Raw genomic sequence first — 13,407 nt, forward strand, 5'->3', positions numbered from 1 at the left:
GTCGGCATCCCTGGGACGCGGGACACGCGTGCTCCGCGCTCCGCCGGCAGAGGGGTCATTGCCTCCTTCCCCTGGGGCCGCAGCCCGGAGTCCCCCCTCTCCCGGGCGCCCTCGGCGTGCTCAGACCCGCACTGGGCCTCCGGGTGCTGCGTCCCGCTCCTTGGGCGCTGGTTCTCCGGTCGGCGCACAGTGCGCTCGGCAGTGACCGTGTGACAGCCACGGTGTCGTGCGGAACAGGATGCCTGGGGCCCTGCTCTCCTGAGCTCACGGCAGGCAGCGCGCAGCCCCCGCCACGGGAGCAGAGCCCATGTTCCAGGGGAAGCTGGGCCCCGGCTCGGGTGTGGTCACGCGCTGCAGGCAGCCGCCTGGGCGGCCTCAGGCTGGCCGCCGGACCGCCCGCAGCGCGGAAGGCCACGGGGGGCCGGCCGCTCGCCCCAGCAGGCGCCCTGTTTTGCTGACCGAGCCTCGTGTGGCCCTTCCCTTCTCCCTGTCCCCACCGCCGCCCTGGGCTGGTCTGCCGGCTGGACGCGCTGGGCCCCTGTTCTCCTGTCTCTCTGGCTCCAGGCGTCGGCTCCTGTCACCCCTGCCCCCGTGAGGTTCAGCCTCTCTGGTCCTCCTCCCGCGCCTTGGGTTGTCCCCGCATCCCTGTGCGGGCCGCTCCTGGGACCACGTCTTAGGGCGCTGTCTGTGAACGGGCTGCCAAGAAGGCACTGCCCCTCCTGCATGTCACCCAGCAAAGGCACAGCCTGTAAACTTCCAGAGACAGGCGGCTTCACGGAGGCTGTGCCTTTGGAAGTGCTGTTTGGGAGTCGCGTTGCTTTTCACCTCTGGCCTTACTTTCAATTCCCGTCATTCTTCCCATGAAACAGCTCAGACCTAAGCCAGAAAAATAATTAAGTTGGTCTGCAAAGGAAAAACGGAAAAGGTATATAGTTTGCCAAGGTAATAAGTGGAACGCACATGTGGTTATTCGCCTACATGTGTCACTTTAGAAGTGCTTGCCCACGCCCTTTAGTGTAGACGCGACCCGAGTGGGCCTTGCCGCGAGATGCCCGCCTCTGTGCTGTTGCAGGATGCATGACAGCATGTCCACCATGGTGCACGCGAAGGAGGACAGGCTGGAGAAGCTCACGCAGGACGAGATCATTTCCAAGACCAAGCAGGTGATCCAGGGGCTGGAGGCTCTGAAGAATGAGCACAATTCCATCTTGCAAAGTTTGCTGGAGACACTGAAGTGTCTGAAGAAAGATGAGGAGAGTAACCTGGTGGAGGAGAAGTCGAACATGATCCGGAAGTCCCTGGAGATGCTGGAGCTCGGCCTGAGCGAGGCACAGGTAGGTGTGGGGGGTGCGGGGCGGGGGGAGCGCGGGCTCCGCTCCCTGCGCCGCGTAGCTGAGACCAGAGGGGAGGCGCCGACTGAGCCGCGGCAGGCGGTCGGTCACGGTGTGCGGGTCGTGCCTGTTCTGCAAGGGACGGTCGGTTGGGGCACGTCTAAACTTTCAGACAACCAACGTGTGCGTCCTGGGGGTGGGACTGGGCTGCGCACGTCAGAAAACATGAACAGTGGCTACGATGGCAGCGAGCGGGCACAGCAGATAGCAGGGCGAGCTGCCCAGCCAGGGTCTGGCTGCACGGCAACCCCAGGGCAGCGTCCTGGGCTGAGACTGGGTGCCTCTGTGCCCGGCAGCCCATCCTGGGACAGGGGAGGGACCGCAGGTGCGCACGCTGCCTCCCTCCACTTCCTGCCCGTGCACGCGGTGCTCAGGCCGTGCTGGGGGCGCGGGGCCCTGCCGCCCAGTCCCACCCGCTGCAGTGCCGGGTCCTGAGGCTCTAGGAGGCAGGGACAGCGGCGTCGGTCAGCAGCTGGAGTACTCGGCAGCCCGGGCGCAGGCTGCGGTGCAGGTCCCGCTGACCCTCTGTTCCCGTCGGCTGACCTGCAGGTCGAGTGCGGGCATCCCTGCGTGTCCCCCTCGCCCTGTGTCTTTTGGCTCTGCCAACAAGTCGCCGGTGAAGTTAAATGCACCCAAAACCGGCTCTTCCCTTCCTTAGTTCTCTCTCGGAGGGAGTGAGCGCAGCAGCCGCGGACTGCGTTCAGAGGGGAGCTCGGTCCGCGCCAGAGCGGCTGCGGCCGCACCCGCATGTCGGGTTCGCCCTGACCCTGTTCTGGGCACCAGTCAGCATGGCCGCTTTGTTTGGCCCCTTCGTTCCATCCCTTCGTTCCATCCCTGTGGATCTGCGAGTTTGCATGTTCTGTTGCTGAAAGCTACAGGGATAGATAAGAACGTCCTCTTCAGTTTGGCACATGTTAGGGTCGAGAAAGGAAGAAAAAGCCCCATCTCCTGGAGGTTCAGCTGTAACAGGGGGAGGAGGAGGAGGAGGAGGAGGCCAGGCGGGTGCGCCGGAAGCCTCGGAGCCCTCGACCCCGGGGGTGGATGCTGAGGCTCCTCAGCGAGCGGCCTGCCCCCGTGCCGCCCCTGCCCTCGCAGAGTGGCCTGTGCGCGCGCGTTCACGAGTGGACGAGGGGCTGGGTGGCAGGGAGCCGCCGTGACGGGAAGTAGGAAGGACGGCATCATCTGAAGGCGGCAGGTGGCCCCTGCGAGGCCCGTCGAGATGCACCCCCACGAGCCACACGCGCCCGTTCCCTGCCGCTGTTGTGAGCAAGTTACGTCCTCGCGGTAGCCGGCAAGGGCGGGTGGGCGTGGGGTAGATGGCACGCGGTGCGGTGCTGCCACGGGTGCGTGCGTGCGTGTGTGTGTCCATGGGCGGCCGCAGGCTGTGCTGTCCGCCCGCAGGTCATGATGGCGCTGTCCAACCACCTGAACGCCGTGGAGTCGGAGAAGCAGAAGCTGCGCGCACAGGTCCGCCGCCTCTGCCAGGAGAACCAGTGGCTGCGGGACGAGCTGGCAGGGACGCAGCAGAAGCTGCAGAAGAGCGAGCAGGCGGTGGCGCAGCTGGAGGAGGAGAAGAAGCACCTGGAGTTCATGAACCAGCTGAAGAAATACGACGACGACATCTCTCCCTCCGTGAGTGGCCCTGTGGGCGCGCGGTGGGGACAGCCCCCTGGGACGCCGGCCGGTGGCCTCGCGCAGCAGCCGGGGTGCCTCGCCCGAGCAGGGTCCCGGTTGCGGCCCTGGGCAGGTCACAGACGGTCTCCTCGCTGTGTTCTTTTCACGTGTGTGTTCTGCAGCAGCTGTCAGGGACGTAGAAATAGTCTGTAAACAGAAGGGCCACTGCAGGCGGCCCCTCCTCGGGCGTCCCCGCCGGCCAGGCTGCCGCATCCCGTCACCTGCGGCCCGGGGGCAGGCCTGGCTCTGGGGCGCAGGGCACCCTGGGCCTCGCCTCCCTGGGGGGCCCTTGCCTGGCTCCCTTGCGGCCTCGCTACCGGCCCCCCGGCCAGCCTTCCCTCCGGCTCTGGGAGTGTGAGGCGTCCTGCCGGGTCTCGGTCTCCTCTCGTTCCTGTTGGCGTTCTCTGGCTGCTCATCCCAGCCTTGATTATTTTTCACCCGCTATTTATTTCTGGTTCAGTTAACTTTAAAAACATAACCTTTCAAATTTTAGATTCACAGAAAAGTTGACAAGATAGTGAAGAGACTCCCCCCAGGTCCTTTGCCCGTTTCCCCGATCCCGCGTCTTACGTCCCTGCAGCACATCTCAGCGCGCGCAACCGCTGTCGCAGGCGACCGTGGGCTGTGCCCCTCAGGACGCGGGTGGCTCCTGGAGACAGCGGAGCCTCAGGCCCAGCAGCGCCGTCCTTCGACGCACAAGTGCGCCGGCGGCAGGAGCTGTCGCTCACTGAGCGGCCCCCGAGGTTCGGGCGCCGCCCTCCGCTGGGGCCCGTTCTGCTCGAGGGGCCGGGCCTGGGGCCCATGTTGTGTTGGAGCCTCCAGTGTGCAGAGCCCACACGGTGCCGGTGCCGGTGCCGGTGCCGGCTGCGGTCGCCCCGTCGCCGGGGGCCAGTGAGCTCCGCTTTGCGTCTCAGTTCACACCTCCTCGCAGGCCCCCCCGCCCCCACCCCGTCAACTCGGCGGCTGCGACGATGCCGCGGGGGCGCAAGGCCAGGGCGCCCGTGCAGCCGGTTTCTGCGGAGGACCGCCCGCCGGCCGGCACACAGCCCCCCCTTGGCGTCCTCGCGTGGGGCGGGCGGAGGGGACGCCCTCTGGCGCCCCTTCTCGTTAGGGCGCCGGCCCAGGCCCCTCCGGAGACCTGTCTCCAAACAGCGTCGCGCTGGCAGCGGGGACTCGGCGCAGGGTGTGGGCGCGCAGCCCGCGGCACCCCGCTTTGTGAGGCTCACTGTGCCTCTCCCTTGCGCCTCTAGGTCAGGAGCAACTGACCGCTCTGATTTGAGAGGCACTGCTGCCTGGGCTGTGGGGACGGGTGACCGGGGGCGACGCCAGGGCCTTGGCACCGGGCAGCACAGGCAGGGCAGGCGGAGCCCGCAGAGCCAGGCCTGGGGCCTTTTGTTCTGGACGCGTGGAGCTTGGAGAAGAGAGGCCTCCCCTTCAGGGCGTGTGACAAGGGCGGTCCTGGCCCTGGCCGTGCGGGGCACGCCCGCCCCCGCGCTGCTGCCGGAGCGCGGGACGTTCTCCCGGGGGCCCGGGCCAGGCTCCCGTCGCGCAGCAGCGCTGTTCCCGGCCCCGCGGGGGGCTGGCCGTCCCCCACTCCAGCTCACGGGCCGGGCTCCAGGCCTCAGGGCGGCGGGTGCGTGGACATTGCCATTTCCATGGCTTTCAAGTAAAAATTCGGGCGAGGGCTCCCCCGCTCTGGCTGGACGCCCTTGGAGCCCAGGTGGGGAGTCCGAGGCCCGGGGAGGCCGCCCCTCCGTCCGGCGGCCCGGCCCGCGTGTCCAGGGCTGAGTTCTAGTCGAGCAAGGTGCTCCTGGCTCTGCTGAGTCGACGGGGGAGTCAGGTTGTGGGTAACCCTGTATCTGTTCTCCAAAACGGGCCGTATTTTCTATGGTGTAAAAGGGTTTCTGTTTTGTTTCCCCTTGGTTTTGGGGAGGGAGACAGCGGTCTGTTGCCGCGCTTGTGCTCCCGCGGCTCGGTTCCTGGGTGGGCCCTGGCGCGGACGGGCCCGCCCCCGGCCCCCGGAGCGGCCAGGGCCGCAGGGTTTCCGGTGCGAGGAAGCCTCCGCCGAGGGGCTGCCGCGCGGGGTTCTCGGGCTGGCGGGACTGAGGGCGCGCTGGTTGGCTTCCAGGAGGACAGAGACAGCGACCCCACCAAGGAGCCCCTGGACGACCTGTTCCCGAACGACGACGACGACCCCGGCCAAGGCAGTGAGTGGGGCCGGCCCCCCGCCCGCGGCGCCTCCCCCGGCCCCGGGCGCAGCGCGGGGGGCAGCCGGGGGGCAGCCCCAGGGGCCCGGGCTCTCCCGGGCGAGGGAGGCGGGGCTCATTTCCCTGGCGCCCAGAGCAGCCTCCTGCCCTGGGGGGGCGTGGGGGGCGCGAGGGAGCCCCCTCCGACGGTGACGGGTGGGCCCAGCCTGCCGGGGCAGTGCCGGACGGGCTGGCGTGGCTGGGCCCTGGCCGCCCGGGAGCGGGGCCGGGGGAGCACGCGGGGGTCGGCCGCCCGGCCGCAGCCGTGCGCTCTGAGGGGGCCTGTCTCTCCAGTCCAGCAGCAGCACAGCAGCGCCGCGGCCGCTGCCCAGCAGGGGGGCTACGAGATCCCCGCGCGGCTGCGCACCCTGCACAACCTGGTCATCCAGTACGCCTCGCAGGGCCGCTACGAGGTGGCCGTGCCGCTCTGCAAGCAGGCGCTCGAAGACCTGGAGAAGACGTCCGGCCACGACCACCCGGACGTGGCCACCATGCTCAACATCCTGGCCCTGGTGTACAGGCGAGTGGCTCTTCCTGTTGGCCCGGCTCCTCACGGGCACCTGCGCGAACCTGCCTGAGCCGCCTTCTGGCCTTGCCTCTCGCTTCGCAAACAGCCCGGGCTCACCGAGAGAGCCCTCGGCAGGCTCGGGCGCGCGGGGACCTGCCCGCTCCCCGCTCCAGGGCGGCCGCACGTGCCCTGCGCCCTGGCCAGACCAGGCTCGTGGCTGTCCCCACAAGGCTCTGCCCCGGGGGTCTTTGTCCGGAGGAGCCTTCCCCTGTCTGGGAGCGTCCTCTCCTCCCAGAAGCCAGGGTCCCACTTGGCCCTGGTGCGCCCCAACCCCATGTCCCCGCCTCTCTCAGGCCCGCGTGCTGCGTCCCTGAGGCTGGGGTCCAGGTCGTCTTTGGGGACCCCCTTAGCCCGCTCCCTGACGTGCAAGCCCTGGCATGCGCGTCGGGTGGGGTCAGTCACCCCGTGGCCCCAGAGCCCCTGCCTGCTCATGCTGTAGCCCGACTCCCCTGAGCTGGAGCAGGTCCGGGGAGCGGGACCCGGGAGGGACGGCTGACGGGCGGCAGGACTGGCTTGCTCGGCGGTTGCGTGGGGTCTGTCGCCTGCTTCCTTGTCCTCCGTTGCTTTGGTGATTCCAGTTCAACGCAAGAGTCCTGAGACCCCAGCCTGCGTAAGACTGCAGGCTGGTTCCTGGGGGCCTGGGGTGAACGCGGAACCCCTGCTCCCGAGCGGCCTCCGCTCCTCCCTCTGCTCCGTGGCCACGGGGCGGAGGGTGTGGCCTTAATTTTCCTGAGCCTCCGCTTCTTCCCTCACACGGGGAGCGGGGCGGTGACAGTACCTGCTCGGAGGGCCAGGCACGGCCCAGAGGGCGTGGGGCCGCCGGTGTCGCCCGGCAGACGGAAAACATTCCGATGTGTTTTGTTCCAGGGACCAGAATAAGTACAAAGATGCAGCGAATCTACTGAACGACGCCTTGGCCATCCGCGAAAAAACCCTGGGCAAAGATCACCCTGCGGTGTGTGCATCGGTCCTCTCGCTCCTCTTCCGTATTCCATTCTCCCTAGTATTTTTTGGCTATTAAAGTTGTCCTATTAAACTCAACAGGGGAGGTTTCAGAGCTGCCTGTCCACTAGATGGCGCAGGTAGGCCCTGCGGGAGCCGCCAGGCGCAGCCGCCAGGCGCGGTCAGGGGGAGCCCACCTGCAGTTCTTGATCCTAAGCCCAATCGCATGCACTTCCGTGGGTTTCCTTCTAAAGATTTTACATTGCCTTTTCTGTTAAAATCTGGTCAGATTTGCACACAGATCTGTTTTGGTTGGCTTTGTGGTTTCCAGTGAAACTTAAGAAATCAAGATCCCGTTGATTTAATTCCAGCCCCACAGAGCCCTCTGTGCGATCGGCTCCGGTGCAGCCCCCCCGGCCCTGGCGGGCTCATGTCCCCAACCAGCCCGAGCCGCCCTGGTGGGCCCTCACCCTCTGCACGGCGCCCTGTGTTGCAGGTGGCGGCGACGCTGAACAACCTCGCGGTGCTTTACGGCAAGAGGGGGAAGTACAAGGAGGCGGAGCCGCTGTGTAAGAGAGCCCTGGAGATCAGAGAGAAGGTGGGCGGCGCTCGGAAGGCGGTGCCCTTGGCGCCTTTGGTCGCTCGGGTGTACGTTTTGAGAAGCTGCTGCATCGCCCTGACTGTTCACGGGACGTAACCTCTTCCGTAAGGTGGACGGTCCCCGGGGACCGCAGGCGGTCATGCCAGCGGGTGGGCACTGGGGGCGCATCGCGCATCTGCGTGCCCCCCTGCAGGCCTGGAGGTGACAGGGAAGGGGAGCTTTCTCAGGACCGGAGGCTTGTTGGACAGCTGGGTGTGTGCCTGCCAGGAAGAGAATAAAGTCACCAAATGTGCTTCACAAGCTTTAAAAATGAAGTAGTTGTTTTCACACCTGAAGAGGACCTCAGCTCCCGGTGAAGGCACGCGCGGCTGCTCCCCACCAGCTGCCCCAGGTTGCGCCCGGCCGTCCCAGCAGCTCTTGCTGTGGCTGCAGCTGGGCGCCAGTCTGTGCCGTGGGTGACCGAGGGCCCAGGGTTTTTTTTTAAAGATCTCATTCATTTACTTTTAGAGAGAGGAGAAGGGAGGGAAAAAGGGAGAGAGACATTGATGTGGGGCTGCCTCTTGGGCGCTCCCCACTGGGGGCCTGGCCCGTAGCCCCGGCCTGCGCCCCGACTGGGAATCGAAGCGGCGACCCTTTGGTTCGCAGGCCGGCGCTCAGCCCCGAGCCACACCAGCCGGGGCCCGAGGGTGCTCTTTTAACTTGGTGTTTTATGTGACTGCGTACCAGCGACACTGAGAGAGTAAATCATTTAATTTTGAGCGGTGTGGCCAGGACGGGCAGGGGAGTGAAGCGGGGCTCGCCCTCACACCTGCAGGCGAGACCCCAGCGCCGCCATCGGCACATGAGCCCTACGAGACAAGGCGGCCCGTGGCGGGGGCTGGAGTTGAAATCGGGGGCACAGGGTGGAGTGAAGTGTCCCTGGGCGGCCTGGCCCAGTCACGTGGGTTTGCTCTCTCATTCACTCAGGAAGCGTTTGCTGAGGACTCGGGGGCCCTGCTTGGTTGGAGTTGGTGACTTAAAATCAGAGGCACAGTCCCTTCCCAGAGCTCAGTGCATTGGACAGAGCGGGGGGTTGGGAGCCAGCTCCTCCAGGGCGAGGCTGGGGCGCTGGGTGGGCTTCCCACGGAGCCTGCAGTGCCTGGGGTCCCAGTTTCCCACAAGGAGAGGAGGGGCACGGGGAGGTCACGCCTCCTGGGGGCCGCAGGCGAAGGCGCAGAGTTGAGAGGACAGGTCTCTGGTTGAAGGTGCCGGGGAGCGGTCAGCAGTGTCCCCTGTCGGGGGCTGCGTTGGGGAGGAGGGATCTGTGCCCTAGGGCCCCATGTGAGGGGTGAGAGCCGGTAATAAACGAGGTAGACGAGGTGGTTTCAGGGGGTGCCAGTCGCGGCGAGAGCAGGAACCTAGCCAGGTGCCTGTGGGCCCCGGCCGGGGGGGAGGGGTCCCGGCTGAGGGGCCTCAGGAGGGGCTGGAGGGTTGGCTGTCGTGGGGTAGAGGGGCGAGGTCCAGGGGCCTTGTGGGGGGGCTGGCATGTGAAGGATGTGCTTTGGGGGCGCCAGAGGCCCTGGGCCAAGCGCAAGCCTGGGGCCTCCTTGGGAGGCCCATGTGTGCAGGAGGGAGCCAGGCCGGGCCGGCTGGCGCTGGGCTCTTCCGATGAGCGGTCAGGTCGCCTCTCAAAGGCCAGCTGCCGCCTCAGAACGTGCGCAGTGACGATCCTTCCACGTAGCAGTGTCAGGAGAGTTAAAGACGTTAAAGGACGTAAAGGAAGTCAGCCCCTTCCGGGGGGAAACTAGGGGTCCAGCACCTTGTGGCCGAGTCGCCTTTAGGGTCGCTGGGCTTAGGGAGCCATTTCAGGACCGCAGCCCCAGGGGGAGGCGCCTTCACGGGCCGACGAGGGGCCTGTGTCCTAAGGGCCCTTCCTGTCCTCAGGTTTTGGGAAAGGACCACCCCGACGTGGCCAAGCAGCTGAACAACCTGGCGCTGCTGTGCCAGAACCAGGGCAAGTACGAGGAGGTGGAGTACTACTACCAGCGGGCCCTCGAGATCTACCAGACGAAGCTGGGGCCCGACGACCCCAACGTGGCCAAGACCAAGAACAACCTGGTGCGCGGGCGGAGCGGGCGCCGCGCTCCCCACGGCGCGGGCGCCCTTGCGAGTGCTGTGGTGGTGGTGCTGTCACGGTTGCCCGGAGGTCCCCCCGTGCCTGCCCAGGGTTGCTCCCCCTCGAGATCTGCACTGTTTCGCGGCCTAACCTGTCGAGAAGCCTGTGTGCTTCCCTTGCATGTAAAGCACACTGAGTGCTTCGTTTTATTTTAAGGCCTCCTGCTACCTGAAGCAAGGGAAGTTCAAGCAGGCGGAAACGCTGTACAAGGAGATCCTCACCCGCGCGCACGAACGGGAGTTCGGGTCTGTTGACGGTAAGAAGCAGGCCCCTGTCAGGGCACCACACAGCCGGGACCGGCCGGACGCGGGCAGGGCCCTGTCCTCGCGGGGGCCAGGGCGCCGTGAGCTGGGGGTTCAGAAGCCATCTCTCCCGCACGGCAGCACCTGGAGGACAGGATGCGGCACAGCAGGGCCCGTCCGCCCCTCTGTGTGTCCTGCGGTGGTGGGCTGACAAGCGCACCCTCGTGCCGCATCTCCACGCCGGGGGCCGAGGGCCACCCGCCTCCCGGGCCTGTGCTGCCCGCGCCAGAGCCCACACGCGTTGCAGGCACAGCCTGGATGTGCCGATTCTAGGAAACCTCCCGGAGCCATTCACGCTTTGTAGAATGTTCCGTATTCCAGTGGTTCTCAAAGTGCCGGCAGGGACCGGCCAGCAATGCACCTTCTCCACCCACCCGAGGCCGGCTGGGCTCTTGAAGTGCCTCGGAGAGCGCGGCCTGTCTCTTCTCACCCGTTGAGGTGGTACAGTACTTGGCGCTCAGTTGGGGTGAAGGTTTACCGGGTTTCCGCTGCTCAGCGGGGTGGTGCCGCGTGTTGCATGGCACCTTTCCCTCTGGTGGGTGATGCACAGCCCTTCAGAAAGGGGACCTCAGGAGGTTTTGGGAAGGAGAGGTTTGGGTTCAGGAGCTGCTTCTATAGGAAGAGTTTCTGGAAACCACTTCGGAAAAGTGTGTCAGTGTCTCCCTCTGTTACTCCGTGGAGCAGGACTTGGGGTCTGCTGAGTGGGCTCTGGTTAAAAGTGGCTTTGCTACACTTGGAGTCAGCCTGCACACACGCTAGGCAGACGGGCCCCGTGTGTGGGATGCCAGCGTGTCCTGGCCCTGCTCTGCCCAGGGCCTGCCCGCAGTGTGGCGGGGCTGGCCCTCACCCGCGGCGGCTGCCCCAGGTCCGCGGCCTGGTCCGTTGTGGGCAGCGAGGCCTCCGAGGGCATGTGGTGGGCTCCAGCCATGCTCAGCGTGTGGATGCACTGGGGCCACCAGTCAGGGTGGGGCGGTCAGGACTCACACTGACCCTCAGGAGGGGCCGTGTGCCTCGGGGCGCTGTTGGAGAGGGAGCCCACATCCCTGCTCCTGAGACCGGCCACGCGCCCCCCCCCCCCCAGCACAAGGGAAGATGTGGTCATCGCACGCCAGCTCCACGCTTCTCCCGGGACGCAAGGGCGGTCTTGAGAGTGAACCGCGTCCTGCGTGTCGGTTGAGCAGTTCAAACGTGGAAGCTCGTTTGCTTCTCTGAGCAGCCTGTGGGGTGGGTCCGACGCCCCACTTCATGGGCAGGGCCGCCCACGCCGAGTGGCTCCCGGGGCCTGGTAGCTGGCGGGCGGTTGGACTGGGCCGGCCGTGGTCTCCCCCTAGAACCCCAGACAGGCGCTTGTGTGGGCACCTCAAAGCTGACGCGGGGGCGGGAATGTGACCGGCCGCCATGTCATCCTCCAGGCGTGTCTCAGGTTTCAGTGTCTCCTTCCTGTGCCCGTCGACACACAGGACTGAGCCCGGGCGCCGCAGGTAGTGCGTGTGCTGCCGTCTTCCCGTGCCGCGTAGCTGAGGGCCCCTTCACGGCACCGAGGCGATCCCGCGAGCCCCGCGTCTGAGCGCTGGCATCCCTGCCGGCGGCGCTTGTCGCCTAGAAACTGGGTGGGCGGTGTGTGTGGTTATTCTCAAAAGTTAAGGAGCCTGCATTTTTAAAAGATTTTATTTACTTTTAGACGGAGGAGAAGGAGGGGGAGAGAGGGAGAGAAGCGTCTATGTATGGTGGCCTCTCGTGCCCCCCACTGGGCCCGCAACCCAGACCTGTGCCCTGACTGGGAATCGAACCGGCGACTCTTGGGCTCACAGGGCCAGGGCCAGTTAGGGAGACTTGACAGGCATGTCGATTTGTATCTCTTCTACTCTAGCTCCCAACATTTTACTCCCTTTTAACTAGATTTTTGTTTAATGCTAGTTTGCTCAGATTTTAAAACTCCCGAGTGTCATGTGCAGGTTCTGGCACTGAAGGAGCTTTGTGGTGGGGACACTGGCATGGTCCCGTGTGTTTGACAGTTGCCTCCCAGGTCTGGTGCTCGGGACTCCGAGCCTCTGTGCACCGAGCACAGGAGGCAGACCCCGCCTGCGTGTCGTGCTGGGGGGGTCTGTCCTCCCAGGGGTTGTTCCTCTCGTGAGCGTCCCTGCCCAGCTGTGAGGAGTCGTGTCTGCAAAGCATCATGGGAAACAGCAGGACCTGGCGGTCGTTCAGCTCGGCAGCTACTGCTCACAGGACTGTGTTTCCTCCCGCAGATGAGAACAAGCCCATCTGGATGCACGCGGAAGAGAGAGAGGAGTGCAAAGTAAGGCGCCGTCCGGGGGGCTTCCGGGGGGCGGGGCGCTCTGGAGAGCCGCTCACCGGTGGCGGCCTTCTGTGCTTTAGGGAAAGCAGAAGGACGGGCCGTCGTTCGGCGAGTATGGCGGCTGGTACAAAGCCTGCAAGGTCGACAGGTACGTCTGTCCCCGGGACGTGGCCGCGTGGAGGGCGCTGGCGCTTTCGGGGCGGCCGCAGCCCATGACGGCATCGCGGGCGTCCCCACGGGCTGTGCGTGCGCCGTCCGGCCTCCCCAAATTCCAGTGACGGACACTGGGAAGGCCCCTGCCGTGTGGGTGAAATACGGGTCCTGCCCACGCACACCGCCGTGTCCAAGGCTGCCTCCCAAACCGCAGAAGGTGGCTGAGTGGGGACCCGTCTCAGGTGGCCGCAGTCAGGCCTGCGGGCCTGCGAGAGCCAGCGTTTCCCAGACACCTGTTGGGACGCCTCAGGGGGATCCCAGGCTGCACCCCCTGCCCTCGCTGCCCTCGGCGTCCGCAGAGGGCGCTGAACCAGGCCCCTCCCCCGCCAGGCCACTGATGCCCGTGTGCTCCCCGTGGGGCCCCTCTCCTGCGCTGTCCAGACGCCGGCCGCCCCTGGGGACCCTGCGTGCTGGTCAGCTGCTTCGGGGGGGCTCTCTGGCCCCCACCTGGGTGCCCCATAGCACTTAACAAACGCGTAGAGTCCTAGGCTTTGCACCCCATCCTGACTGGGCGGCCGTGTCAGCGGCCACATGCCTGTCGCTGCAGGTGCCCGTCCGCACCGGCAGGGGCTCTCGGCTTGTCCGCGGCGTGTGTCCCTGCCGTGCCCCCGCGTGTGTCCCTGCCGTGCCCCCGCGTGTGTCCCTGCCGCGCCCCCCCGTGTGTCCCCGCCGCGCCCCCGTGTCCCTGCCGGGCCCCGTGCTCCTGCTGTTGATGTGGAGGCCCAGGCTCGCTCCGTCTCCCCTGCACGTCCTCCTCGTGCGCCAGGAGGCGTGGCGGCCACCGGACAGACCCACAACCGCCCCTGCCGACGGGGTGGCTGTGGTCTGAGCAGCCGCCTCCGGAGAGGGCACGGGGCCCGCGGTGACCTCGCCCGCACGGCCCTGGCGGGCAGGGGCTGCTGGGGACAGGAGAGCTTGCTAACAATTTACATGGAAAAAGGTGCCATAGAATTCGAAAGGGCTTCCAACCAAACTGCCGCCCCGAGGCCGTGGGCGGGGTGGGGGGGGGGCTTCTC

At 66.4% G+C, this 13,407-nt stretch overlaps 1 protein-coding gene across 8 annotated transcripts in view; it reads left to right on the forward strand.

Moving 5' to 3' along the window:
• KLC1 (kinesin light chain 1) overlaps nt 1-13,407 on the forward strand; it is a 41,582-nt gene that overhangs the window by 11,987 nt on the left and 16,188 nt on the right. For all 8 annotated transcript variants that reach the window (XM_054567760.1, XM_054567757.1, XM_054567756.1 and 5 more), the window contains exons 2-11: nt 1,073-1,334; nt 2,793-3,023; nt 5,194-5,272; nt 5,606-5,831; nt 6,747-6,834; nt 7,318-7,419; nt 9,346-9,519; nt 9,734-9,833; nt 12,129-12,178; nt 12,259-12,326. In XM_054567760.1, coding sequence (XP_054423735.1) covers nt 1,074-1,334; nt 2,793-3,023; nt 5,194-5,272; nt 5,606-5,831; nt 6,747-6,834; nt 7,318-7,419; nt 9,346-9,519; nt 9,734-9,833; nt 12,129-12,178; nt 12,259-12,326 — 1,379 coding nt within the window. In that variant the 5' untranslated portion in view covers nt 1,073. The remainder of the gene's footprint in view (nt 1-1,072; nt 1,335-2,792; nt 3,024-5,193; nt 5,273-5,605; nt 5,832-6,746; nt 6,835-7,317; nt 7,420-9,345; nt 9,520-9,733; nt 9,834-12,128; nt 12,179-12,258; nt 12,327-13,407) is intronic.

This window comes from Pteronotus mesoamericanus, unplaced genomic scaffold, assembly GCF_021234165.1.
Source record: "Pteronotus mesoamericanus isolate MK-2021 breed Mesoamerican mustached bat unplaced genomic scaffold, CSHL_Meso_final contig_192, whole genome shotgun sequence".
NCBI classification, from domain to species: Eukaryota; Metazoa; Chordata; class Mammalia; order Chiroptera; family Mormoopidae; genus Pteronotus; species Pteronotus mesoamericanus.